The sequence below is a fragment of the Eucyclogobius newberryi genome, unplaced genomic scaffold (assembly GCF_026437365.1).
Source record: "Eucyclogobius newberryi isolate DKJ021-1_F unplaced genomic scaffold, fEucNew1.0.hap1 SCAF_3, whole genome shotgun sequence".
Classification (NCBI taxonomy): Eukaryota; Metazoa; Chordata; class Actinopteri; order Gobiiformes; family Gobiidae; genus Eucyclogobius; species Eucyclogobius newberryi.
In genome coordinates this window covers 32,739,186-32,766,767 of record NW_027315945.1, presented here as the reverse complement: position 1 = coordinate 32,766,767, position 27,582 = coordinate 32,739,186, and the positions used below count along the sequence as shown (strand labels likewise).

At 41.4% G+C, this 27,582-nt stretch overlaps 1 protein-coding gene across 2 annotated transcripts; it reads left to right on the top strand.

The window, feature by feature from the left end:
• Nucleotides 1–263: 263 nt before the first annotated feature.
• Nucleotides 264–27,582, top strand: cops7a (COP9 constitutive photomorphogenic homolog subunit 7A). 2 transcript variants are annotated; one of them, XM_072461088.1, is made up of 9 exons: nucleotides 264–381; nucleotides 11,124–11,246; nucleotides 12,393–12,468; nucleotides 14,232–14,320; nucleotides 16,989–17,191; nucleotides 18,079–18,184; nucleotides 18,298–18,467; nucleotides 20,690–20,715; nucleotides 27,280–27,358. In XM_072461088.1, exons 2-8 carry the CDS (start codon nucleotides 11,124–11,126, stop codon nucleotides 20,697–20,699), a joined length of 777 nt encoding a protein of 258 aa, XP_072317189.1. In that variant the 5' UTR covers nucleotides 264–381; the 3' UTR covers nucleotides 20,700–20,715; nucleotides 27,280–27,358. The 2 variants fall into 2 exon arrangements, with proteins under 2 accessions (XP_072317189.1, XP_072317188.1); XM_072461087.1 differs by lacking the exon at nucleotides 20,690–20,715 and having other exon boundaries at nucleotides 27,280–27,582.

Below are 27,582 nucleotides of genomic sequence, written 5' to 3'. Positions count from 1 at the left end.
ATGAATGCATTTTACAGGTAGAATGATTATGTTCTTGCCTGTAAAGAATTGGAGAAGTGTGTATTCTGGATCCCTAAAATAGATCCATGAATAAAACCCGTTGTTCTCTCTCTCTCTCTCTCTCTCTCTCTCTCTATTTTCTTTTTAATTGAAGCAAAATAATTGACAAAAATAGAAGAAATTGCTGTATAAATATTCAAAATCAATAAAAACAGAATAAAAATCGCATAAATCAATATATAAAATCAAACTAATTGTCATTTTCGGCTTTTCCGGTGAACTGTCCAATCAGAGGACGCGTTGCTGTGTTGTCGTCCAAGCGTTGACAACGGAACTGAGCAGCATCGGTCGAGGCTAACGGCTAAATCCAAACACAACGCGGTAATGTCTTCTATATAACTCCATATTTCAACATGTTTTGCCAGTGTCTTTGATCATGCCTCGTTTTAGGTCTTGTTACAACTTGAACATTGTTATTTAGACGTAGAAATATGAATGAACAGCAAACTAGGCCTTGCGCTAGTGCTCCAGTTATGCTAGCGGCATGTTAGCACGACATGCTAACGCTCGCTATGACAGATTCAGAAACCACATCAAAACACTGTTCTAAGATGGGGAAATAGAAATGCAAACATGTAGGTCAATATGTGAGGACATTTAGTATCGTTATGGGGAGAAATGTCACTTTTCTGTTAACATTGCCACTTTGAAATCTTAGCTTGAAATCGGCTTATATCATGTTAGCTAGAAGAGAAACTTGGCTGGGCAGTTTGTAGCTTTCTTATTTAGCTATCTTTGCTTTATCTGTTGCTTGGTCCTCGGTTTATTATTTTTAATCTAAAATCAAACTCAATATGTGCGTTAAAGTGACTCGTGTGACTTGAAAGTGATTGAAAGAAGAGAGATTTACACAAATGTCCAAAATGTCTTAAAAACACACAAAACATTTAACGAGCAAATCTTGTTAATGTGGATCCAAAATAAATACAATGCTAATAGATTGTAGTTTGTGACATCATCACATCTTATTTGGGTCCAAATCAAGGATGTATTAAATGTCCAAATAAGTCAGTAGATATAGGGACTTTGTATGATTTAAATACATATTAGGGGACAGAAATTGTACTTAATAATATCAATAAATGGAGCATTATGTGCATATTTTTCCAGTAAAATATAGTAATTAAGATTTTTTCATATTAAGCTTGGATTTAATATGGTAACAGTAACTTCATAACTTTCCGTGAATTGTCTGTAAATTATTACTAGTCGAAGACCAGGCTTCAACAATTGTTTTTGTGCATTTTTTACTTTGAAAATGGCCTTGTACAAAGTTTGTCAAAATGCCATAATAGTGAATGATCTTGTATTCCTTTTGGACCCGGAAATATTTATAAGATCACCATAATTTATGTCATCAAGCCTGGGATCGAATGTCATAAACGTACCATTAAGACACTGATGCAAGCGTATATCCCATTAATCTTAATGAGGCAACAAAATAAAAACATAACTGTTGTCATTTGTAGAGAGCGTAGACTAATGGTTGTGATTTATGTTTATTACATTTGCCAGCAATTATTAGGAGTCAATATAACTTCAACCTCTAAAGTTCATTTAATGCAGGATTTATGGCGCTTGGAGAAAAAAACCCAAAATATTCTTGTCAAACTGTTGTAACATGCTGTATTTTTGGCCCATTAGTGTCTGGCATGAAATTAGAAGAATGTTTATTACGTTGCTGTCATCTATCACGCTGATTAGGGCGCTAATCATGTTTTGCTACACTTCATATTGCTCTGGCTCTGGTGTTACTCACTTGTGGTTGAGTGAAGGTCCTGCAATAATTAATCGACTAATCACAACAAGTCAACTATGACAAATATTTGTAGTCTTATTTTGATCTTCATTATTTCTACTATACAGACTCTAAAACAAAAATACTCAACAATAATCCCAGACACTAACATTAATTATTAGTGACAGTTCTAGTCGTCAAAACAGGTTTATCATAGTTTCTAAGCCAACACTAACTCCGCCCTTTAAAATGCATTATGTATGGAACTATACCAGCCTTCAAAACTGTGAAAAGACAGCACCACTTCATTTTTACAGCAGTCCAAATGTATTCTTCACTTTCCTGACATATTCCGAGCGTCTAAATTATTCATCACACCAAATTAATAAGCGGTATTGACGTCACGGGGAAGGTAACAAAACAAATGTACCTTTATTACATTACGGCCCCTCTGATCAGCCTCTCCCTTGTTGGCATGTCCCCTGATTGTAATAAATGCCTCTCTTGCGTCTTCAATAGGCCTTAGATTGTTTGCTAACATGGAGTGACATAAAGGATGGATTGGGGCGTTATCGTTGAGGTTAGAGTTCGTTTATCATTCTCCGTCATCACCGAGGCGGCAGCTCTGATCTACAGCAGCTGCTCACTTCTGTCACATCCAATTACATTTGTTTTTCTTCTTCTAGACTTGTACCTTTTATTATTTATTGGAGTGGTTTTGTTTGAATCTCTAGGAGGAGGAGCCAGACGAACAGACGCATCGAGAGAGCACAGTTTAGCGACACATTATTGACTGTTTCTCACACTTTAAACTGACTTTTCAGGCCTTTATCCTGGTTTTATAATGTTGCGGTTGAAAAATATATCGCAAATAGGGGGGGTAGGTGAAAGCAGGACTTTTCTGAGCACCGCAGTTGATTTTCCATGATAGATCCCCATCAAAACCAATATTCACGCCTTTAACTGAAATTATTGTGTCAAAAATAGAACTAAATATCGCAATCATATCAATATTGTGCAGTTTCTCATCATTTTCTCGTCATGTTTCAAGCATGTTTGAGTTCACAATTGTGACCATGTTTCAAGAGTTTGACTTGCAGTAGTTTATGAGGAACACATTTGAACGGTGCCGTAGTGCTTAGCCATTAGCCAGCGCTCTGACACGAAACAGGTTGTGGGTTAATTGTTCGTCTGCACCAAATGCCATCTCATCTGCTCATTTCTAATTTGCGGAAGCCTTTGGGGAGTTCGTACGGGACGGTGACGCATATGGGTAACGGCACGGTAACGTCTAAACCTTCCTCTCTGAACATCGCACAATTACTCAGAACTTTTGGCAGCTTTTATGTAGTTGGGAAAGCTTTAAAACGAGTCTAATCCCGAAGTCAGACTAAAAGTGTTGTTGTGCTTCGAGATGGAAAAACCTGAAGAAATGTGTTATGTGTAAAAAAAAAAAAAAAAAAAAAAATCAATACAGCTTCGCCAACTAAACATTTCATTTGGATTCTTGTCATTTAAAGTAATCCTCTTTCGGGGGTAATATACACGTTGTTATGTCTATAAAACAGCCAAAAGGGCTTTTGAAATGAGGTCTGCAGGACGAGATGAGAGCTGCCTTTTGTGCAGATGCATTTTCAGTTTCACTCATTTATTTGAGCGGTTTGAGGGTGACAAGAAACAGAGAAAAAGTCATTCAAGGACTGTATTGTCTGAGAAAACTGGCCAAAAAGTTGACGGAAACAAACTTGCAGTGTAATCTTCCAGACAAGGGTCAATTGTAACAGAAATATCACATCATAAAGTGACGATTCTCATCTTTAATTTTACAGTCCATTCCCTTTCTGCGCAAAACTTGAAACAACCTAAAAACGAGCTGCGCCTGCAATAAATGATAGCTATATGAAACACTTTAGTAGTTATTATACTATAATTAGTCGACTGTCTACGGCTCAAATCTTATCTTTCTACCACAAGTGCAAAGAAAAGTTGTTATATCTTTGGTTTATTGAACGACATAGTCCGTATGGTAATTTATCTTAACAAGCCTGCAAATTAGTGAAGATATTGACGGATTGCAAAAGATATGATCAGATTATTGTTATCAGGATAATCTCAATACATATTCATTTGCCATCCTAAATATAAATGTTCATGTATTTATCAAAATGTTTTGAATAGTAAAAACACATCAGTATAATCCTGTTTTGGGTGGAGACAGAAGTAAAGTAACCTCAAACTCCAACCCTACATCTGTTTTTGAGTCCCGTCTGCATCTCAGGCAGATTCATGTCAATCGGTTGGTAATTATTCCAGTGTTGCCCTCAGCAACGGTTTCCCTCGGCTGGTAATGAGCTTTTATGAATATACATGCCCTACTCCCAATTCATTAGACTTATTGCATACATCAATACAGCCTCCAGTGTCTCTGAACTAAGACAAACTCCAGAGTCTTACAGAGGTTTTGGTCAAGGTCAGTAAACATTGGTATTTCAACAGTTTTAAGACCTTTTGTCGTGAGGCTGATGGAGGATTATTGGAGCGCAACTTGTAAAGATTGTTTTTGTTAGTTTTGTCTAACTTGCTGCAGGTTTTGCACAGGTGTTTAACGGTTATCTATTGTATGGAATGAACTGAACATGTAACCGATAAAAGAGTCTTGACAGTCAAAAATCTGTCCTGTGCTAGAAAATACTTGGATTTGACCATTTAAACTAGGGCTGCAATGATTAATCAACTAATTGTGACAAGACTTGACAAGTTGACTATAAAAAAAAAAACGTTATCTGGACTATACACACTCTAAAACAAAGACACTGGAATTATTAAATCAAAATGTATCATTTTCATCAACAATACACTTTATTCTGAAATGTTCTCTATTAGGCCATGAGCCAGGGCACTTATTGGTGCCACCTGAGGGGACCAAACCTTTTTGGCCTCAGTGTGTCCTTTGTGTCACTATAAATACATTTAACTATGATAGACATCAGCGGAAGGTAGCTTAACCTAATTTGGTGGCCATTTTAAAAATGGCCACCAACCGACAAAGTCGCCAGAACTACTCGAGTTCTAGGGCCAACAGAATGATGATCTTGGTGTCTAAACCTTTGTTTTAGAGTGGTGGCCGGAAGTTTGTTTTTCACTGGTTAGGGTACATATTTATATTCATATTTATATAAATGTTGATGTAGATGTTGATATATATTACTACCTTCACAAAATACTTTTATGTATGTTTTATATGAATGTATTTAAGCATTTAAATAAATGTATATTTGTATATTTATCATGCTGCACACAATATCTAACGTGCTCATTAAAAAAGTTATTAATCGGGATATCCATATACTATAGTTATAGTTTAAGTAAGTTAAGTAAACCTTGCAGTATAATTTTAACTAACCATGCATGTGTGTTTTATAAGGTTAAAGGTGGAATGGACGATTTTTTTCAGCAAATTTTGTATCATATTTCCTCGTGGCGTGGATAAATCATTTGTCCTGCCACGTATCAATCATAAAACGCACCTACCGTTCACCTGCAGCCGCGTGAGGCTCGTCCCCACGTTTCCGCGTGCTTAAGCGCATGGATCTATCATAATATAGTTCCCTCAGTGTACGGGGCAAAATGAAGACGGAGAAAGACAGTTCGAGCTGACGCAGAAGTGGACAGAAATCTACGGGAGACGAGAGATGTGATGCATCAGTCCGCACGGGGGAGTGCGCATGCGCACTTCCACCTGAGTTCTCAAATCGCCGAAAAATCGTCCATACCGCCTTTAATACACTTTCTTATTCTAATTGTATTTGTTAAAATTGACAAAATATTGATAATAATCATTGATAAGCAGGACATTTAAACAGACATTGACCAACAGGATCATGAGACCATTTTTAGATATTTTTGCCACTGGATGTTGATGTGAAAAATTCATAAGTGTTTTGTCTACTTAAGTAGTTTAAATAGATTCAACATAAATGTAATTTAATGATCATCTGAATTGTCTTCCTTTTAGGCAAATATTCTGTGATCCATAAATATGTTGTGTTCGGAGAACAGATATTCAAGTTGTTTACTTTGATAAGTTTTTAATGATAAGAATAAACTTCATTGCTAAATACTAATGATGTATAATTGTCCCTTTGGTTTGTGTCTGTTGGATCAGTTTCCTAGACAGCGAAGATACTCATTAGAAACATCATGGATCCTGAAGATACAGATGAAGAGGTCCTTCCCAAGAAGAAGGCACGTATTCCATGCATCATAAACTGCACCAATGACAACTCTGAACTTGTGTCACTGCGGAGTCTGGATTCATGGAAAACCTTACACAGGGCTGCAGAAATAAGAGGACATACACCAATACTTGAAATTGCAAAACATCTAAAAGAGAATGAAATACCACAGACAGTCCAATATCACAGAAACAGAGTGTTTTCACAATGAAAAAAACACTTCACTCAATTATGAATAAAGAGTTGGACAAGGAATCAGATGGTGCTACTGCTGAATCTACTAGCTCAAGAAAATCAAAGAGAGATACTTTCAAGAACATATGACAAAATATGTATCTTTTGCAAGAAGACTAGTAAGTACCTTTAAAGGTGCCATATCATGCTTTTTTCCTGTTTTGTAGTCTATCCCAAGGGTAAATTTGATCATATTAAGGGTTGTGCAACACCCATAACATAATAGTTATGAAATATCACCCATACCTTGGACCCCGCCCACAAACCGGAAATGCAGACGGCTTAGTTTGAGATTCGCCTCCACCCTTGCGAAGAGCGATCTGGGTCCCCCGCCCACCCCGTGACGTAGTCTCAGCGTGGAGACTGTCTATGTACAGCTCCCGCGCTCCATCGTCTGTGCCAACACTCAAATGTAACTTTAATGCAAGTTCTACAACACAAGTCTAAAGATTCACAGCGCAGCAATGTGAATCTAGCCGCGTGGCTCTCGTCCTCATTCACAGGCGGAGCAAGAGGGACTTGGGGCAGCACTCACCCTCCCTCACCCTTTCCCCCTCGGCGCAGCCGGAAAAGGAGGGAGGGATTGAGGGAGAAGGGGGAATGGTGAGGCGCGGTTGTGGTGATGACGCGCGGTTGTAGCTACCCCCCGTAAATGTGCAGATTCGAAGATATAGTCTGTCTGTAGCTAAAAATTGCGGGAATCAATCAAAAAAACACTTTGGGCACACATATGAGGCCCACATAGCACTGTAAGAAGGTTAAAAGTCGATTTTGCACGATATGGGACCTTTTAAAGGGCAAAGAACTAGAGAACCCCTCACACAATTGCGTGCTGATGCCAGCATTCGCAAAGCAGCAACAAAGAAACTTGATCAAAGAATTCTAGCTTTGCTGAGCAGAGATCTTGTTGCTGCTGAGGGTCATTAAAATAAGTCTTGCTACAAGCAATATACACGAAAAGATCTCCCCACTGATGGTAGTAAAGGGACGCAGCATACATAATTTGAGAATTGCGAAGAAATGGAGATCTCTTATGATGAAGCAGAGACACAAGCCTATGAAGCTCCCCTCTCTCACATCAGAAATGATGTCATTTCAAATTCCAAAATAGTTTCATTAACCCATTTGACATCCAAGCTCGAAAGTCACATGCAAATGTTAGGCATTCCTTCAATGAAAGCGTCAACGAAGAAACATATCCGACGTAAACTTGAGAATGAGTTAAAAGGATCCATCCACTTCACCTCAGATGAAAAGGGAAGGGTTATCCTGTTTCCAGATAATTTGTCAGTGGACTCCCTTGTTGAACAAGTCTACACACTGCAAAAGGAGTCACAGATTGCCAGAGATTCTATCAGTGGAAGTAAAATAACAGAGGCAGCCCTTGAACTAAGAGACGAGATCAGGAAACAAGATGTAAATCAGTCATGGCCACCCGATACAGAGAGGAGTGACATACCTGATTCAGTCATTCAATTCCTAGAAAACTCTGTTGACAGGAGAAGGCCAGTGCATCAACCCACCACACAGAGTGCAAAGACTAGTAACATCATTTGGTATCGATCTAGTGTTTGCTGTCACAGCTGGCAGAGTGAAACCCCCAAAGCATATTCTTCTGCCGTTTGCCATCAAATCCCTGATTGGGAATACAGAACTGATAAAAACCCTAAATCGCCTGGGCCACAGCATCTCATACTCCTTATATGAGGAGATTGATACAGCACTCGGTCTTCAGAAGCTAGAACTTATGCAGGATGAAAACTCACTTCTTCCAAATTCCCCCATCATGTACCAACTACTGTTGCTTGGGACAACATTGGCCAACTGGAGGAGACTTTAAGTGGAGCAGTGGAGTTAATGGAATTGCAGTTCAGCCCAAGGTTGAAGGTCCAATGCCACAGAAAGCTCCTCTCAAGGTAGCCAGAACAAAGAAAAGAAGCATCTCTGCTGATCCACCAAAACTTCCTGGATACAATGCTGGACAGCGTATTGGACCACCAAGACTATAAATACAGCATATTGACACAGATGGTGAAGAACAGAAGGCACTGCAGAAAAATGTAATCTGGTTCCTTACCCGGATGTTTGCTGCAGATAATCAGACTGTAAGTAGCTGGACAGGTTTCAACATTCAACGCTCAGGATACAATTACCTACCTTCCAACGATCAATGCCCTGGCCACACAAATGTCTACTGTGAATGAGATTCTGGAACAAACCTTGAGGATCATGCAGTCCCTAGAGCTAGATGAAATAGTTTGTGTGTTTGACCAAGCGCTTTATATGTGCAATTACTGTCATGATCACATGCAATGGTATTTATGTATGTATTTATTTATTTTTATCTTTATTATTTTTCCCCTCCATCCCTTGTTGGGTAATGGGAGGTTTTGTCTATGGGAGTTTTTGTTTATAGGAGATCTTCTACTGAGAGTGTTTTTCAAACTTCCTATAAGTGATCTGTTCTTCTGTATCTACCTCTGTATCTTCCTACGTTGCATCAATGACATTTCCCCATGTGGGACAATAAAGGAATATCTTATCTTATGCAAAATCAGCTGAAATTGTCTGGAAGAATGAGCAGTTCAAAAACATTCTGCGAATGGGTACATTTCATACCATATGCAACATGCTATCAACCATTGGGAAACGGTTTCAGCATGCAGGTCTAGCTGACCTTTGTGTTGAAGCTGGTGTTCTAGCAGAAGGCTCGGTGGCTGGATGGAAGAAAATACAACGGCCATCAGATTGCACAAGCTCATGTATGAGGCGCTCCTGGGATTGGCCTGGAAAGGCTTTCTACCGTGGGTTGAAGAACACCAAGTCACTGCACACAAAGAAACCATGACAATCATTGCCAACTTTCAAGAAAAGCTGCCGGTTTCCCAGAAATCTTTTCAGAACTTACTTGAAGAAGAGTCTGTGAAACAAACACTGGCCCTGTTTCAACAGTATCTAGAGTTCCTCAGAGATTCAAGCAGTCTTTCTGAATTCTGGCTATCCAACCTTGATATGGTCGACATATTGTTGAACTTGATTCGTGCTTCCAGAGAGGGAAACCTGATTGTGCATCTTGCTGCTATCGGGGAGATGATTCCCTGGACCTTTGCATATGATAAAATCAATTATGCAAGGTTTCTTCCCTACTACTTTGCAAGAATGACTCAACTTTCCTCTGACCATCCAAATGTGTATAGACATTTCATGGAAGGAGGCTTTGCAGTTAAAATTGGTGCTCACAATCCATTTGGACCCATACCTGTTGACCAGGCCACCGAAGAAACGGTCAACCGCGACACACAGACTGGCACAGGTGGCACCAAGGGATTCAGTCTGAAAAGTGGTGCTGTCACAAGATGTTACCTCACATCGGAATACAGGAGTAAATATCTGAGACAGCTAAGAGATATGCTTGGCCAGAATGAACCTGAAAATCTGCGTCTAGGTATTCTTTCTTGGTTGATTACATGGTGTTTGTGATATCTCAAATTTTGATTAAAGGTCAACATCAAGCTAGCATATTGCCAATTGAATGGCTTAGTTTTTCAATTATATCATTCCATGCTTCCCCTTTGCTTAAAGTAAGTCTATGTGAACACCAGTGAGTTCCTCATACCAATAAACATAACTTTAGACACTAAGAACATAAATATATATATGTTGTAGTGCATATTGCATAATTCAGACATGATTGTGAGTGGCCATTTTGAAATTTCAATATAACTAGGCCTAGTACATTTTAGTGATCACCATTGAATCCCCCCTACCCCAAAACATATGTTTAGACCCTAATGAATCCTAGGATAATTCGTAAGGTATGCTGGCGGCCATTTCCAAGATGGCTGCCAGCATACCTTATGAATTATGCTCTGAGAATGGCTATTTGAATTTGATTATAATATTATGTGTCTAATGGGTTCAAAAAAGGAACTGAATTGATTGAAAGAATAATCTGTGGGCTGTATTGGTGTTTGTAATAAATTGGGGGGAAACAGACAAAAATATTAATGGTATTTTGATTTGGAGGGTAGTGCTATTCATTGAATGATAACTGCCCTTAAGCTACCAGTTTGAAATGTATCATACCAAAATGTAAACTAGAGATGTATAGCAAGTTGAAAATAGCAAAAACCTGTGGTCCCCTGAGGTGGTACCAATTGGTGACATTTTGGGTATTGGCTCATGGCCTATAGAAGCCTTCATTCACTATATCCCAACCTTTTTATTTGTTTGAAAATGTGTTTTTAAAAGCTCTTTTGTTTGTCTTCATAATGCGCAATGACACATTTTCATCCCATTTTATTTTGTCTTATCAAATGGTTTTAAGTATTGCATTCCTGAACATTAAACTTTGAATGAGTGTCATTTTTAACGCACAAAATAACACACATTTCTTCCTCCAAAGTCTGAGCTCCAAACCACATGTTTTGATTGATAGATTGGAGGATTGAATTTGGACCCGTCAATCTGATCTTTGACGATTCAAAATAACTGTGACTGTCTCTGTGCCTCTGTTTGTACCTCTGTTTGTCCCTCTGTTTTGTCTCTCTGTTTTGTCTCTGTTTGTTCCTCTGTCTCTCTGTTTGTCTCTCTGTTTTGTCTCTCTGTTTTGTCTCTGTTTGTTCCTCTGCTTTTTCCTCTGCTTATGGCTCTGTTTGTGTCTCTGTTTGTTCCTTTGTTTGAGCTTCTGTTTGTGTCTCTGTTTGAGCTTCTGTTTGTGTCTCTGTTTGAGCTTCTGTTTGTGTCTCTGTTTGAGCTTCTGTTTGTGTCTCTGTTTGAGCTTCTGTTTGTGTCTCTGTTTGAGCTTTTGTTTGTTCCTTTGTTTGAGCTTCTGTTTGTGTCTCTGTGTGGTGCAGATGGAGGTGGACCAGCTCCTGCCTCTGTCCGGCTCGGCTCTGGCTCAGGCCGTCAGCTCTCTGCTCGAGACGCCTGGACTCTACGTCTTCTCTGACGTTCTGGAGCTGCCCAACGTCCGAGAGGTGCTGCAATAACATTTACCACACTATTTATTTAGGGCCGCGCAACGTATAGCAGAATTATGGTTGTAATTGTATATCAATATTGTGTATTATCAGCTATTGCCATGTCTGTAGGGCTATGTAAGACTTTTTGACAGTTAAAAATGTATAATACAGTGAACCATCGTTTATCGCGGGGGTTACGTTCCAAAACGAACCCTCAATAGGCGAAATCCGCCAAGTAGAAACCTTTATTTTTTTACAGTTTTGCAGCTCACACGCGCCGCTCTCACCGGCCTCGCAAACTTCAATTTGGCAAGCGGTTTTACGTACGTGTACATATTAATCCATAACGTTATACACAGGTAGAGAAGACGCGGAGAGACTGTTTAGCCAATCAGAATGCAGAACACAATACATGATGCAAATCCGCGAAGCAGCGAGAGCGTGAAAAGTGAACCGCTTTATAGCGAGGGATCACTGTATAGTTTTTCATCCGTCAGAAATTTGCAGATGTATTTTGCAAATTGTGTTTTCACTTAAAATGTGTCAGATTTTAGTTGTTGTTTTCCATGTTTAGCATAGTTTTTTTGGTTAAGGATGTACATTATGCAATATGTAATAACATTGTTCCCTCATCAAAAATATAGCTAGAGTTGTATTTGTCTTCATTCACGCTTGTTTGAATCCTGTTTTTCTATAGTCTCCGATAATCATTTTGAAGAGTTTTACTGCTGCATGTTGTCATTTTACCCAAAAGGAGAAAAAAATAGATTTCTTCTAAATGTTTAAAATGTCTCTTTTCAATCAACACCTTTTAATAATAGATGTTATTGGTGTGAAGCTTCTGTCATATTGATAGCAGCATGTTTGTTAGCACTCAAATATGTTCAGCGCAGAAGTGTGAGACATCATGACAGGAGAAGCTGTGCCCAAAGAGTAAATGAAAACATATTTTTCATTTAACTTTATGAAAGTGACTTTGACTTTTATTGATTCTTGAGGGAAATTACTCAGAGGCTCTATTGGACAATTCTATCATACTTTATAGCTTGCTATAAACAAATACAATCATACCACGGTCTGCTGATTATCAACAATTAATGTAATCTCTGTGACAGTATTTGAGTTTAATCCTTGACCCTTTTTCTCCCTCGTCTCCTGCAGATGGAGAACGGCCCTCATGCTCCGGTCTACCAGCTCCTGCACCTCTTCGCCTATGGAACCTACTGCGACTATAAAGGTGGACTGTATTTCCAAGGCAGCGCGTGTAAATAAATAATAGCGCAGCGCTCCAAACCATTTCTTATGAACTATTTCTTTCCCCCGAGGATTAAACGCTCTCAGACACAATGGCAGCACATATTCAGGCTCAAGCGAAGGGTGATTTTCACCAGGTGTTTGTATCGGGAAAGCGGCAGCAACACAAAGAGGAGCAGACAGTTCTGGTGTGCTGTGCGTCTGAATTTGAGTTGTGCAACATGTCTTTGCTGTATAATAGAGCAGAGCTGTGCGGGTCAGTGGGGCGGGTCAGGCCGCTCAGAGACAGGACGTACTGTGCATCTGCTCAGAGTGCGCTGCTTATGTGGCGTCAAGCACAACAGGCCTATTTACATAATAATGCAATCATAATTCATTGGATTTATATAACGACTTTCAAGACACCCAAAGCGCTTTACAGTGCAGTAATCTTTCACTCCACACACAGTGGTGATAAGCTTCTTCTGTAGCCGCGGCTGCCCTGAGGCAGACTGAAGCGAGACTGCCAATCAGTACAATCAGCCCCTCCAACCACCACCAATCATCCAATACAACACATTCATACTACTGGCTTTTAAAGTGAGTAAAGTGTCTTGCCTCGGGACACAAAGGCAGTTGGCACTAGAGCCGCTGCTCCCCCTGTGGCTCAGCCTCCGACAGCTTTTATCAAAGCTGCAAAACCCAACAGTTTTCTCATACATTTAGTACATGTTGTACTAAAGTCTGTTTTAGTCCCAACTCTAAAAAGGTTTCCACGCCTTTTCCTGTGAGTGTGGCAACCATATCAACAGTGCATTTCAGTTTAAACATTCAAAAGAAAATTGTATTGTAATCATTGAAACAGGAGTATAATATTCCTGCACTTGTGTTTTACAGTCACTGTTTGTGCATTGTTTGAACCTCAACTGCTTCAATTCTGATTGTTGCTCCTGAGTGAATCCCCCAAAACATTGAAACTTTTGGCCATACCCTCGGTGTTGTTTGTCTCATTTGAAACACGTCTTTGGCGCTTTCAACCAGAAGTGGAGCGCTAATTGAGTCTAATTTTATGCCAAATATCTGCAACAATAGCCTGGAAAAATAGCATAGCCTACTTTATTTATCCTCCTTCTTTCTGAGCCGAGCCAACAGGGAACATATTTTACTTTCACAGCCCATCGAGAGGCTGTCAGAGCGCCGTCACCACGGAAACCGCAGCCACCTCTTTGTAAAGTGTCTGCTTAAACATTTACACGCTCACCTCTGCTCTGCTCTGAAACGATACATGAAGGTGTGAAGTAGATCCAGCCTCTCTCTCTCTCTTTGTGTGACCTGAAGTGAGAGCGAGAGGTGGGAAACGCTCCGTCTGAAGCTGGAGTTCTTCAATTTTCTCAACAAGTTGCACCTAAAGAAATATAATCCGCTTTCGGAGTACAATCTACAGCAGGTCTGAAGAAGTGACCACAGGGAGAACAACACGACACAGTTTAGAAAGCAACAAACACCTCAAAACCTGAAATCTGATGAAGATAGAATGTTTTTGAGCAACATTTTAAAGGAAACAAAAACGCGTACCCACATTTTAGGACATTTGTTGTGTATTCCACAGAAAGGTTTGTCTGCTAAAAGTGAAAAGAATCTGAAAAATGGCACATTTGCCTGTTCAGATGTTTATTTTGAGCGCACACACTCTCTTCTGTTAAGTATGTCTGATGTAAAGCTCGGTTTATTCCTTCCGTGACTTTTGTGCCCTCCGTGTCTCCGCAGAGAGAGCGGCCTCACTGCCGGAGCTGACCCCGGCGCAGAGGAACAAATTGAGGCACCTGTCCATCATCAGCCTGGCCTCCAACCTCAAGGTGCTCCGCTCTGTTTCTCTCCCCGGCTTTGCTTTATATTGAAATAACCTCCATGTTTATCTCCCTCCGATAACTCGCTCTGGGCCAAAAGACTCAAATCTAGCTGCTTCTATATATGCTTACATTATTTTGTACTAAACAATGTATCGAGATCTATATCATAAATCCATATTGCCCAGCTCTACTTCCAGCATCAATTAGCTGCTCTTTACTCTCAAGCCTGGAACATAATACAGGATCATGTGTCACAAACCCTTTTATAAACACAAGCGTCACTACCTGATCTTATAGAATCAGTCTTATATTCATTTTAGACTGACGTACCCCACAGAGATGAATTATGAGCTAGCCAGTTAAGAAATATGGCTGGTTTTATTTCTTTCTGATCATGGTTCCTTTGATTACTGATCAGATTTGTCATTAAAATAATCTCAAAGGCCCAGAAATCGGATCATAATCAGCATAAATATATGCACTTATGCACACTTTCTTTGGATTTGTTTGGCTTTATTGGAGAGGACGGTGTAGTGTGAAATGGGGACGAGATGGGGACAGATATTCAGCAAAATGTCGGGGCTGGAATCAAACTCACAACGTTGTGGCAGAAGTATTACGGCACAAGCTATTGTTAAACTCAAATTAACTTTTTAATTTAGGTTGGTTTCCTTTCGTTTCCTTGTTTCCTTGCTCCGACTGTGCAGACCTGAGCTAGCTTGTTTGCTAACTAACGGTAGGAGGAGATGAAGGACTCTTTATGCTTCAAAGTACCCTGAAGTATTCCTGTTTATCGTTTTTTCTAATGTTTACTAGTTTTTTAAAAATTGGATATCATTGTCATTTTGCCATTACAGTTTTGTCTGTAAAGAAGCCTTTAAAGATCCATATTAAAGTTGGTAAAGTAACTGGTTTTGAGCCAGTTTGAGTCGCGCTGCTGTTTTGCTTTGCTTTTTCCTCTGGCTCCTTAATCATAAAGTTTTCGGTTCTTTTGAAATCTGCTCTTTCTCATTTACACTTCCTCTGTGTCGCTTCTCTCCTGTGCCCTTTCCGCGCCCTGTTCCAGATAAATAATTGATTCATTATTCTCCGCGGCTCTGTCTGAGTTTTCTTAAACATTCATCTGAGTTTCCGCCACCATTAGCCCTTCCTCTCTGATATGTCACGGTCTCACCTGCGCGGCGTCGGACCCGGCCCTCTTAATGATCCAGTCCAGATCGGGCCTGATACAGCAACATTTACTGACATTTATGCCTTTTCATTGAACCGCCAAAGTGTAATCAGATTGTGGACGTGTTTAGGAAGGTCAGTGTCACAGACTGAGACGACACAAAAAGGCAGATGCTATTGCAATAATATCGCTAATTGTGATGAAATGAAAAGGCAGTCGTTGTTCCTGGTACAGTTTGTATAATTGTGATTATTACCATCAAAGATCATCGCCAGTTTATCACTAAGATACAAGTTTATCCACAACGTTCTCTTCTAGATCATTGTTTTTTTTCACTCATGACTAAAGTAAAAATATTCAATTCAAATTGTTCTGAAGAAATGCTTCGTCTTTTTAACTCAACATTTTTGAATTGTGTACAAAACTATTATGATTATTGTCAACAAGAACGTGTCTGTGAGGAATAAAAAATAGGGTTGGGACAAGATTTCATCCAAAATAAAACCGCCGCAACATTATGAACACACATTTGTAGATTTAATTTGATGTTATTATATTTTTGCTTGGACCAAAAAAAAGGGGTAAAACGCTGGTGAGTAAAATATTTTCAGAAGTTCCAAAAAGCAAAGCTACAATGACAGCAAAAACCTTCAATAAATCAAAGTTGCCTGATCAACTTGTCAAAGCCCGATCGTGGGTTCGTGCTTGGATGGGAGACGCTAGAGCAGACTGTTGTTGTGTCCTTGGGCAAGACACTTGACCCATCTTATATCTCCAGTGTGTGCGGTGTATGAATGAGATGTGTTTGTGAGAGCGAGTGCGAGAGAACGGATGCAAATCAGCCCATGGAAAAAAAAATGAATAATACAAATTTGAACTGCTACTTTAATTTATTATAAACTAAGTCAAAATCCCACTTTGTTTCATTCTCCTGGATCCGCTCTTGTTCCTGTCTCATCTTGTGGGAATGGTCTTGTCGCGGCCTTAATAAAAGCACAGAAAACTAAACTAATGCCAGATAGATATGTTTATTGTCTTATTGAGAAACATTCCATGCAAAACGATGAGCTAACATGGAGAAAAGCTACCAGAAAGTGCCCCTTAAGATAAGATGAGCCTTTATGCGTCCACACAATGGGGAAATTTCGGTGTTGCAAAGCATAGGAAGCTTAAAAAAACACTCTTAATAGAAAAACTCTTATAAACAAATTTATAGACAGAACCTCTCATATTCTTAATAAGGAATGAAGGGAAAAATAAAATTCAATTAAAAATAAAAAAATTACAAAAAATAAGATAAGACAAAATAATAATAATAATAGTGGCAAAGTAATGCACATGAATATGACATTATTGCGTATGAGTATGACAGTAATTGCACATGAATATGACATTATTGTGTATGAGTATGACAGTAATTGCACATGAATATGACGGCTGAACACGTTCTAGGCTGTATGAACTCATTGAGCCACAAACAAGCCCATGTTCCTGTGTGTGCAGTGCCTACCGTACTCTCTGCTCCTGCAGCAGCTGGAGCTGAAGAACGTGCGTGAGCTGGAGGACCTGCTGATCGACGCCGTGTACTGTGACATCATCCAGGGCAAACTGGACCAGAGGAACCAGCAGGTGGAGGTGGACTGCAGCGTGGGCCGTGACCTGGGGCCCAACGAGCTGCCCAACATCGTCAGCACGCTGCAGGAGTGGTCAGTCAGAACCCGCTCTGTCCATCTCTGTTTTTAGATTGCGTCATTATGAATCTGTTTGTCTGCAGTTCATGGGTTTCAGCTTCTGTGAAAGAGGAAAAGTACAAAAATAGTACCTCTAAACAGGAAACTGAAACTCACGATGAGACGCCATTCTGTGACTATTCAAAATAATGTTTTGTTTTGAATAGTTCATTATTATGGCAACCATGCTTAGATTTCATCATTTTGAAACCTGTGGATCTGCACCAGACTCTCCACTGCTCATACTCCCCAGAATCTCCTGCACATACAAATATTAAAGAACATAACATTGAGGGATAATGCTTACAACTAAAGGAAAAAGTAGAGGGCACAGACTCGGGAGGTCCTGAAATCTAGAGTTGCTACGTGATCGTTAGCACGCACATCAAACACCCCGGCGACTAATTATACGTCTATGATCCGTGCCATGCCAATGTCGTCAGCGCGCTGCAGGAGTCGTCACAGCTCCTCCTCTGTGCACACGCTGAAGCTGCTGCTGCTCTCTATTATCTCTTTCTTTTCAATTCTCTTTTTTGATTCTTTTTTAAGCCATGTATAGTTTATTTTTGTTTATTTGATTTTCTTAGTTCTTGAAACAATCTAAAAAATGTGAATCCTCTATTGTCTGTGGTCCTGATCATGGACCAGCTCACACAGAAGAGAACTTTCCCTATGGAGGCAATAAATCTCCTTTACACTAGACAAACAAGGCACTAAAAATACTCTTAACTGGTCAAACAGAAGCTTGTGTTTACAACAGAAACCAACCCAAGTCCTTATGTGTCTGTATCGTTCATCCAATCATCAACAGCGACCTTTAAAGACACTGTAGAAAGTTTAAAGCTGATCTCTCTGTGCCGCAGGTGCACGGGCTGCGAGGCCGTGCTGTGTGGCATCGAGGAGCAGGTCTCGCGGGCAAACCAGTACAGGGAGAGCCAGCTCAAGGTCAAAGTTCAAGTGGAAACTGAGGTCAGTACCGAGTCCCTCCCCCCGCGGTGAATCCCGTAAATGTGACTCTTTAGGACTCTGAGCGACTCGTGGTATTTGGACGCGGCCACACTCCTCCCTTTTGTCTCCCTCAGGTTTCAAACTTACAGAAGACGCTAAAGGCCAGCGCTGCCTCCCCGTCGTCAGGCCCCGCCCCCGCAGGAGCAGCGTCCAATCAGGATGCTGACCAGCCCGCCGAACCCCGAGACCCCGCCTCCTCCCAGGAACCACGGCAGCCGGGCAAAAAGAGCTCAAAAGTGAAAGGGTGAGGATGCTCTCTCTGAATACAAGTGGGTTAAACTTGATTTTTGCACTGCAAGAAATGAATATGTAACCATGGGTATAAAGGTATGACAAATTATGACGGTTATTCAATTTAAAGTCTCACAAGTCGCGCTCACAACAGGAAAATATATGTGATTGATTGGGTCAGGAGCTTGTATTGGTAGAGATTTTCTTATTTTAGAATATTTGACATGTTTCAATGCATTTAATATACATGTCTCCATCTTAAGTCCACTCCATATGAACTAGTCAAACTCAAATCAAAGATAAATATTCTGGACTCGCATCATTTAAATTCATGTAGATATTCATTTTCTGCAGTGTACACACTTTGAAATGCCTTGACTTTGCATAGAAATTACTTTCCATTTTTCTCTAGTATTGCACACAAAATACTGCGGCCCTGTACAATAATTGTTTGTAGTTTATTCCAAATTGTGAACGCACGTTTAAATCGAATTGTGTTTTTTCCCCTCCAAAAGGCTGTTTACTCTTCAAGTCACACATGAGCGAAGGAAGAGGAGGAATGCAGAACACTTTAACTATTAACTTTCTTTTAGAGCAGAACCTTTGTTTTGTGGAGCACTTTGTAGCACTGTTTTTCACTGTATTTCCATTATTTCAGGTATAAAGACCAAACCAGACGAAATGACACTCTTTTTGTTTTGTAGAGAGTGAAATGAGGCTGGAGTCTTTCACAATACAGTCTTTACAACATTTACCACCTGAGAAAAGATTTAATTTAGCACCAGAGCTGTAACGGGGCTAAATCAGGTCTGAACCAGGTCTAAATCAGGTCTGAACCAAGTCTGAACCAGGTCTAAATCAGGTCTGAACCAGGTCTGAACCAGGTCTGAACCAGGTCTAAATCAGATCTAAATCAGATCTAAATCGGGTCTGAACCAGGTCTGAACCAGGTCTAGACCAGGGCTAGACCAGGGCTAGACCAGGTCTGAACCAGGGCTGGACCAGGGCTGGACCAGGGCTAGACCAGGTCTGGACCAGGTCTGGACCAGGTCTAGACCAGGGCTAGACCAGGACTAAACCAGGTCTAAACCAGGTCTAAACCAGGTCTGAACCAGGTCTAAACCAGGTCTGAACCAGGTCTGAACCAGGTCTGAACCAGGTCTGAACCAAGTCTGAACCAGGTCTGAACCAGGTCTGAATCAGGTCTGAACCAGGTCTGAATCAGGTCTGAACCAGGTCTAAATCAGGTCTGAACCAGGTCTAGACCAGGTCTGGACCAGGTCTGGACCAGGTCTGGACCAGGTCTGGACCAGGTCTGGACCAGGTCTGGACCAGGTCTGGACCAGGTCTAGACCAGGGCTAGACCAGGGCTAGACCAGGGCTAGACCAGGGCTAGACCAGGGCTAGACCAGGGCTAGACCAGGTCTAAACCAGGTCTAAACCAGGTCTAAACCAGGTCTAAACCAGGTCTAAACCAGGACTAACCCTGACTAACCCTGACTCATGAAACTGATCATATCTCGATGTGTATTTCACATAAGCTCAGATATATCTCTGGTTTAAAGAGTATTACAGTATTATATAAGAGGTAAAGTTGACACGGCCTGAGGACTTCTCCTGAACCAGAAGAAGTCAGACTCTTTGGCTGAAGGCAACACTTGTCTCTGTGTGAACTGAGTGTGTGGATATTGTAGTGTTTGCGCTTGTCTGCTCTGGTGGTGAATGGTGTCGTTTCTGTCCTTTTGTTGCAAAACTGGTCTTTAGCAGAGTCGGGCCTGATTCTCTCTTATATAAATACATATAAACAATAACTTTACCTGTCTTAAACCAAGACCGTTAAATTGTATCCACTTTATATCGCTTCCAAAGTCTTAGGTAATACAAGTTTAATATATATAACGCTCTATTTAACACCACTTATTTAAATCAATAAATGTATCATGTTTCAATAAATAAAAATATACACTCATGAACAATCCAAAAGGTAAATACATTTTAAAAAAACACAGGATTTCACGGCTCAGGCAACATTAAACACCAGAGAATAAAAGTAGTTCTTAAAACGAGACTCCGGGAATCAAACCCACGACCCCGGCACATTTAGGAAGTCGTACATTGGACGCCTGAGGCACCATCAGCGCTGTGTCGCCAAAGAAAGTCCCAAAATGTATCCGAGTAAATAAATAGTGTTTGTCACTGTAGTCATTTGAACCGGGTTTGTTTCCACTCTTTCAGTAAACATTAAAGCCAGCTGCCTCAGTGTAAGTGCTCTGTGTGTGTGTGTGTGTGTGTGTGTGTGTGTGTGTGTATGTGTGTGTGTAGCGTGGGCGTGTGCATCTGCATGACGTAGCTCCATTATCAGACTCTAACCCCGCCATCAGTCGGTCCTTCTCCTCCGTCCGCCACAATTACCACGGGCTAATTTCACATCTGTCCCGCACTGGAAAATGTCAGTGGGACTCACAAACGCCTCCCAAAAGAACGCCTCCCCCCTACACTTCCCCCCCTACACTTCCCCCCCTACACTCCTCCTCTACACTTCCCCCTCTACACTCTCCACCCTACTCTCCCCCTCTACACTTCCCCCTCTACACTTCCCCCCTACACTCCCCCTCTACACTTCCCCCTCTACACTCTCCACCCTACTCTCCCCCTCTACACTTCCCCCTCTACACTTCCCCCCCTACACTTCCCCCCCTACACTCCTCCTCTACACTCTCCACCCTACTCTCCCCCTCTACACTTCCCCCCTACACTCCCCCCTCTACACTCTCCACCCTACTCTCCCCCTCTACACTTCCCCCTCTACACTTCCCCCCCTACACTTCCCCCCCTACACTCCTCCTCTACACTCTCCACCCTACTCTCCCCCTCTACACTTCCCCCCTACACTCCCCCCTCTACACTCTCCACCCTACTCTCCCCCTCTACACTTCCCCACCTACACTCCCCCTCTACACTTCCCCCTCTACACTCTCCACCCTGCTCTCCACCCTGCTCTCCCCCTCTACACTTCCCCCTCTACACTTCCCCCTCTACACTTCCCCCTCTACACTCTCCACCCTGCTCTCCACCCTGCTCTCCCCCTCTACACTTCCCCCTCTACACTTCCCCCTCTACACTTCCCCCTCTACACTCTCCACCCTACTCTCCCCCTCTACACTTCCCCCCTACACTCCCCCTCTACACTTCCCCCTCTACACTCTCCACCCTGCTCTCCCCCTCTACACTTCCCCCTCTACACTTCCCCCTCTACACACTCTCCACCCTACTCTCCCCCTCTACACTCCCCCCTACACTCCCCTCTACACTCCCCTCTCTGTATCTGCTGCGTTGTATCAATGCAATTTCCCCATGTGTGGACAATAAAGGATTATCTTATCTTATCTTACACTCCCCTCTACACTCCCCCCTACACTCCCCTCTACACTCCCCCCCTACACTCCCCTCTACACTCCCCCCTACACTCCCCCCTACACTCCCCTCTACACTCCCCTCTACACTCCCCCCTACACTCCCCCCTCTACACTCCCCCCTACACTCCCCCTCTACACTCCCCCCTACACTTCCCCCTCTACACTCCCCCCTACACTTCCCCCTCTACACTCCCCTCTACACTCCCCCCTACACTCCCCTCTACACTCCCCTCTACACTCCCCCACCGCAGCGGTCGGAGGAGAAGCCTGAGGACGACTGCTGTTCATGTGAAAAATAGATTAGTTAGCATGAGTTAAAACGGCTTCGACTCTGGATATTAATCTGGTTTTGAGCAGTTTTTACTGGGTTTTTAATGAATTGCGTAAATGACCTGCATCATTAAACATTTTGCACGACGTCTGAAAGGTTTCCAGCTAATTACGCTCGGAATAAGAAAGTAAATTGGCCAGTTGGGTTCAGTTTTTCCCAGGTAGAATATTAGCTCTGCAGTGACTGATGATAATCGACTCACCGCGACTGAGGAAAAGTAGTTAGGCCCGAGCGCCACAAGCTGGCGAGAGGCCTATTAATCTCGTAAGGCCGTGCGAAGCACGGCTGCGAAAGTGCGCACGTAGTGCGCACGAAATCGAGCGCGAAGCGCTCGCCCACTTCCAAACACTCACTAACGCACTCCTTCACTCATGCACGCCCCGTGCATACTAATTAGTAGTAGGAAAATGGAACATTACCGTTGTAAACGGGCGAAGCCCGTGCAAAAGTGCGCACTAAACGAGCACTTTACATTGAGATGACGACCGCGAAGCGGTCGTCATCCCCATATAAAGCACTCATTTGCGCTAAGTACCTCACGAATACGTTCCCCATCTCTTGCATGTTCCGTGCATATAAGCATGTAATGCAAAAAATGAACATTATTACTGTATAGAGGGCCAAAAACACAAAGTGGGCGGAGCCCACTCAAAATTAACGAAAGTACCCGTCAGTGACCAGGGACCCACACCATGAGGTAGGAAAGCGCAAGCGCTTTCCGAAAATGTATAGTTTATGATATTTGGAAAATGGGAAACATTGTTTTCGCATCGGAATATTATTCTTTCTTTCTTTCTTCTTCTTCTCGGGACCAACCCCCCTATTTTTCACCCAGTGAACATTGACGAAAAGTCACAAAAATTTGCACACCTCTAAAAATCGTGCCTCTCTACATTCTGGCTATTTCCCTTTTCTAAAATAAAAAAAATTGGCGCGTCAGCGCCCCCAAATGTACCAAAAATGCATTGAGAGATGGGAAATGACCCAAAAAAAAATCTGATCGTAGAATCATGAAATTTGGCGCAGAGGTAGATGGTGACAAGAGAAGTAAAAAATATTATTACGGCAACGCCGTCCGCCCAACCAAATGTCGGCCATATTGCTTCAAAAATGGCTAAACATGACTTCGGAGTTTTTCCAAACGTCGTACTTTTACGAACTCCTCCCAGGGCGTTGGCCCTAAAAAGCTGAAATTTGGTGAAAATGCTACTGAGGAGTGGGACATCAAAAGTTATCCAAATTACATTGATACCTGTCACGGTCTCTGTGCGGCGAAGCCGCAAACTGTAGCAAGAATTTCAGAAATCTCCCAAATTTAACATTTCTGCCGTTTGCGCAGATAAAGTCCGAATTGCGTCAAATTAGAATCAGTTGTTAAACTCTTTGCCCTAAACCTACTTGAAGTGAAATAAATTAATTTGGAGCCACAGCGCCCCCTACAGATTTTATATGGAGGTTAAATATTTAGTTTTGCGAAATTATATGAAATTTGACACACAACTCAATTTTGGCATCCCCATCAGAAAAGTCAATGAGACCCATGTCATAATTGTTATGGCGTTGCCGTAATGATGACCGAAACCTTCCATGTTATTCCAATGGGGAAATCGCCAGAACATGTTTACACTTTAGACTTTCACAAACTCCTCTTAGGGCGTTAGACATATTAACCTGAAATTTGGTGAGACTCATCTTCAGGGGTGGACCATCAAAAGTTATCCACATTTTTATTCAAAGAGTCACGGTGTCTGTGCGGCAAAGCCGCACATTTTGCCAAGAATTCAAAATAAAATAGCTTTTTGATGGTAAAACAAAGGGGAGAAGATGTGACAGCGTCACAGATTCAGCAGTAGGCGTAATAAAAGGACAATTGGGGCGCGTTAGCGCCCCCTCCTCTTGCGGCGTGGCGGCGGCGTAGCGAGGGCCGATCATTGCCGCTTGCGGCTATATTTGTAACTGTTTTCTGATCATCATGTGGACGATACGGACTCTGAAACAGACTGTGGCTTTAGTCAATCAAAATGTTAATTAAAAAAAAAGTATAATTTCAAAATCGTTCATCAATAATACACTTAATTTGTAAATATTCTGCCTCGAAGCGTTCAGTCATCAGACTTCAGCCTTTATTTGGTTGATAAAATAGGCACAAGGCAATTCAAAGTGCTTCACAACAGGAATAAAATGCATTAAAGTCACACGGACATGACAGAAATCACAAAACAGTTCAAGACGTATAAGTGCAAAGATCATTTCAGTCATATTATTATGCACAGCTGAAGTATTTAGAACGTCAACATGTACAATAGAAATAATCGGTTGAGTAGCGCGCAGTAGCACGCACTAACACGCAGTAGCACGCACTAACACGCAGTAGCACGCAGTAGCACGCAGTAGCACGCAGTAACACGCACTAACACGCAGTAGCACGCAGTAGCACGCAGTAGCACGCAGTAACGCAGTAGCACGCAGTAGCACGCAGTAACGCAGTAACACGCAGTAGCACGCAGTAGCACGCAGTAGCACGCAGTAGCACGCAGTAGCACGCAGTAGCACGCAGTAACACGCAGTAGCACGCAGTAGCACGCAGTAGCACGCAGTAGCACGCAGTAGCACGCAGTAACACGCAGTAGCACGCAGTAACACGCAGTAGCACGCAGTAACACGCAGTAGCACGCAGTAGCACGCAGTAGCACGCAGTAGCACGCAGTAGCACGCAGTAACACGCAGTAACACGCAGTAGCACGCAGTAACACGCAGTAACACAATGTTCCTGCCCATAAACGACAGGTGGAAATGAGCACTTGAGCTATAGCCTGGTGCAATGCATCTGCCCTGATGAGGTTTATGTATATTACACTCAAATAAACTAAACGTCTTACTGGTTTATAAATGTTATTACAATGATCCATTTGGACACAATTAATCGTCAAGACTCTTAGATTTATTACAAACTGGTTTTAGTGTCGGCCCAGAGCCCTGAGCTCATTCTGCTTCCCAATTAGTGATTATTTTAATGCAATAAAACACATGTAATTGAATAAAATGCAAGATGGATGAATGTAATGCCATACCGTGGAACATTCCGGGACGTTATCTGGTGTTAAATGAATCTATCTTTTTAGATTTACACTTTACATTTACTTTATATTGCTTAGAAACCACACATCACCTGCTTGTCATAGTGTGGAACCTTCAGGCAAAGCAAATGGCATCACCATGGAGACGAGCAGGTGGCGAACACTCCACCAGAGAAGTTACATAGTCCGCTTCCTTCAAGAGAAATCCTACATTCAGAAGTCTAAACATGAAATGAGGAGCAGTGAATCGAGACAAGTCTGAGATTCTGTCGATCATATAAATAATGAACATAAACCAGTCAAAACAGAGATTCATTGTCAGATTTTCTCCTGGTTTATTCCCTTTTGCCGTGGTTATTTCCTGCACGTTCTGGCAGATCATCGCTCCACACTTTGTGCAAACGCAGATGCACTTAAAGGTTTTACGGACCAATTAATGCTTTGCTTAACCCCGATCCACAAACAAAACCCTTTAATTTCCGCCAGGACAAAGAACGAGGGCTATTTGCAGCGCAGTGATTTATTATATATTTTACACACAAATCTTTCATGTTTGTCTTTCATGTTTTAATTAGCAGAGGGAGCCATCAAAACACTGATGGAACAAATTTTAAAACAGACTAAAAAAGACTTTCTCCATGTTGCATCATAACGTCCTTTTGTTCTTTCACTGTAGATTTTAAATAAAACGCCCGTTATTTGCTGCTCGACTAATTTATTTGAGTTTTTAGCTGCGTTTATAACATTGTTTTATCCTCATCAAACACGTCCCGAGATGTTTTATTCACCTTATTACGTGTTATTTGATTTATTTAGTGCCTCCTACAGGTCGGACCACTCATTGAACTAAAACGCGGTTGAGATTTATAGATTTTAAACATTTTATCCAAAATTGCAAGTTTTTTAGGTTTATAAGTTCACTTCCTGTTTGTAATTGATGACATCACACGAGGAACACTGGGGAAAAAACTCATCCAATGTTGCTTTTTAAAAATGTTATGAATAAAAATGTAGAAAAACTACTTTATTTTGTTGAATTAATGTTAAGAATGTCAAAAAAGTTGTTTATTTTGTGTAAATTCGGTATACTCAATAGTGTGATGTCACTTCCTGCAGATTTTTGACAAATAAAACCTTGATTTATGAACATATAAAGTCATAAACCTGTCATACGCACGTTAAAGTTTAAGATTATGGTTCAAGTGAGGAAAATGTAAACGTAAAACAGTCAAAAATGTTTCTAGGTCTTGGCCTGTTCATTGGAAGAGGTTAACACATTACCATGGCAACCAGGGTCTCTCTATATTCTAATCTATGAAGCTCCTCAGTGTTTTTAAAGGCCACAGACCGACTCTAGACATGTTTGAATGTTCTTGACTTCCGAGTTTAGCTCTCATTATTGTTTTTTAGCTCGTTACAAACCTCTGCACTCTTCAGTACAGCAGCAGATGCAGTCCTAGCGCCCCCTGCTGGCACAGTCCCACCACACACAGGATTTAATGCTTGATTCAGACTCTTAAACCCAAATGAAAACAGTTTGACATTATATTGAATCATTATTAAACGTCAAAAAAGAATAAACTGAATCTTTATTTGTAAATTTATTCCGTAAAGAAGCCTTGAGTCATATTTAAACCTTTTGTATTTAAAAAGTGTCATTTAATCTGACTCGTCAACTAAACAAAACAATTAAAAAGCTGCAAAAATCAATAGTTACAACTCTATTTTAATCTGTTTTTCTTGACATTGTTTGACAGCTCATAAGTTTAGAGAAAACTACATAAATAATACTTTTACTGCGCTACCTTTCTCATTTCATAAAGATTGACTTGTTTATTAACCCTTGTTTTTTGCCTGATGAGAACCTTGTGGAACATGTAACGCCTTTAACCCTTTCAGGACGTAACACACGATCTGCGGTGACTGAATTAACCGCTTGTGGTTCTAACGTGAAGAGACGTTTGTGTCGGCGCTCGACGTTAACGACTCTTGTGTTTTTAGGTTGCGAGGGAGCGGGAAAATCTGGTCCAAATCGAACTGAAGCGGCCGAAGGACAGTGGCTCTTTTACACTTTTGGACTCGTACGCGACAAAACGGATTTGGACAAACGAGGCCACGGCAACGACGGCAACGACCGGCCGCCGCTTTGGGACTTTTCCTTTTCTTCTCACGCCATTTCACGTAGAATAAAATGTGGTGCGAAGCGGGCGCGTTTTACTGTGTATACACTGCAAAAAAAGAAAAAGAAGGAAAAAAAAACATGAAAAGTTGAAATGACTTGAATTTGTCAGTTTCATGTTTTGA

What these genes read in the sequence shown, in the direction of transcription:
- cops7a (XM_072461087.1), top strand. Translation starts at nt 11,124, where the DNA reads ATGGAGGTGGACCAGCTCCTGCCTCTGTCCGGCTCGGCTCTGGCTCAG. An exon ending in AGCTGCCCAACGTCCGAGAG is followed by an intron (nt 11,247 to 12,392) that starts GTGCTGCAATAA and finishes CGTCTCCTGCAG; the next exon opens with ATGGAGAACGGCCCTCATGC. An exon ending in GCCTGGCCTCCAACCTCAAG is followed by an intron (nt 14,321 to 16,988) that starts GTGCTCCGCTCT and finishes CTGTGTGTGCAG; the next exon opens with TGCCTACCGTACTCTCTGCT.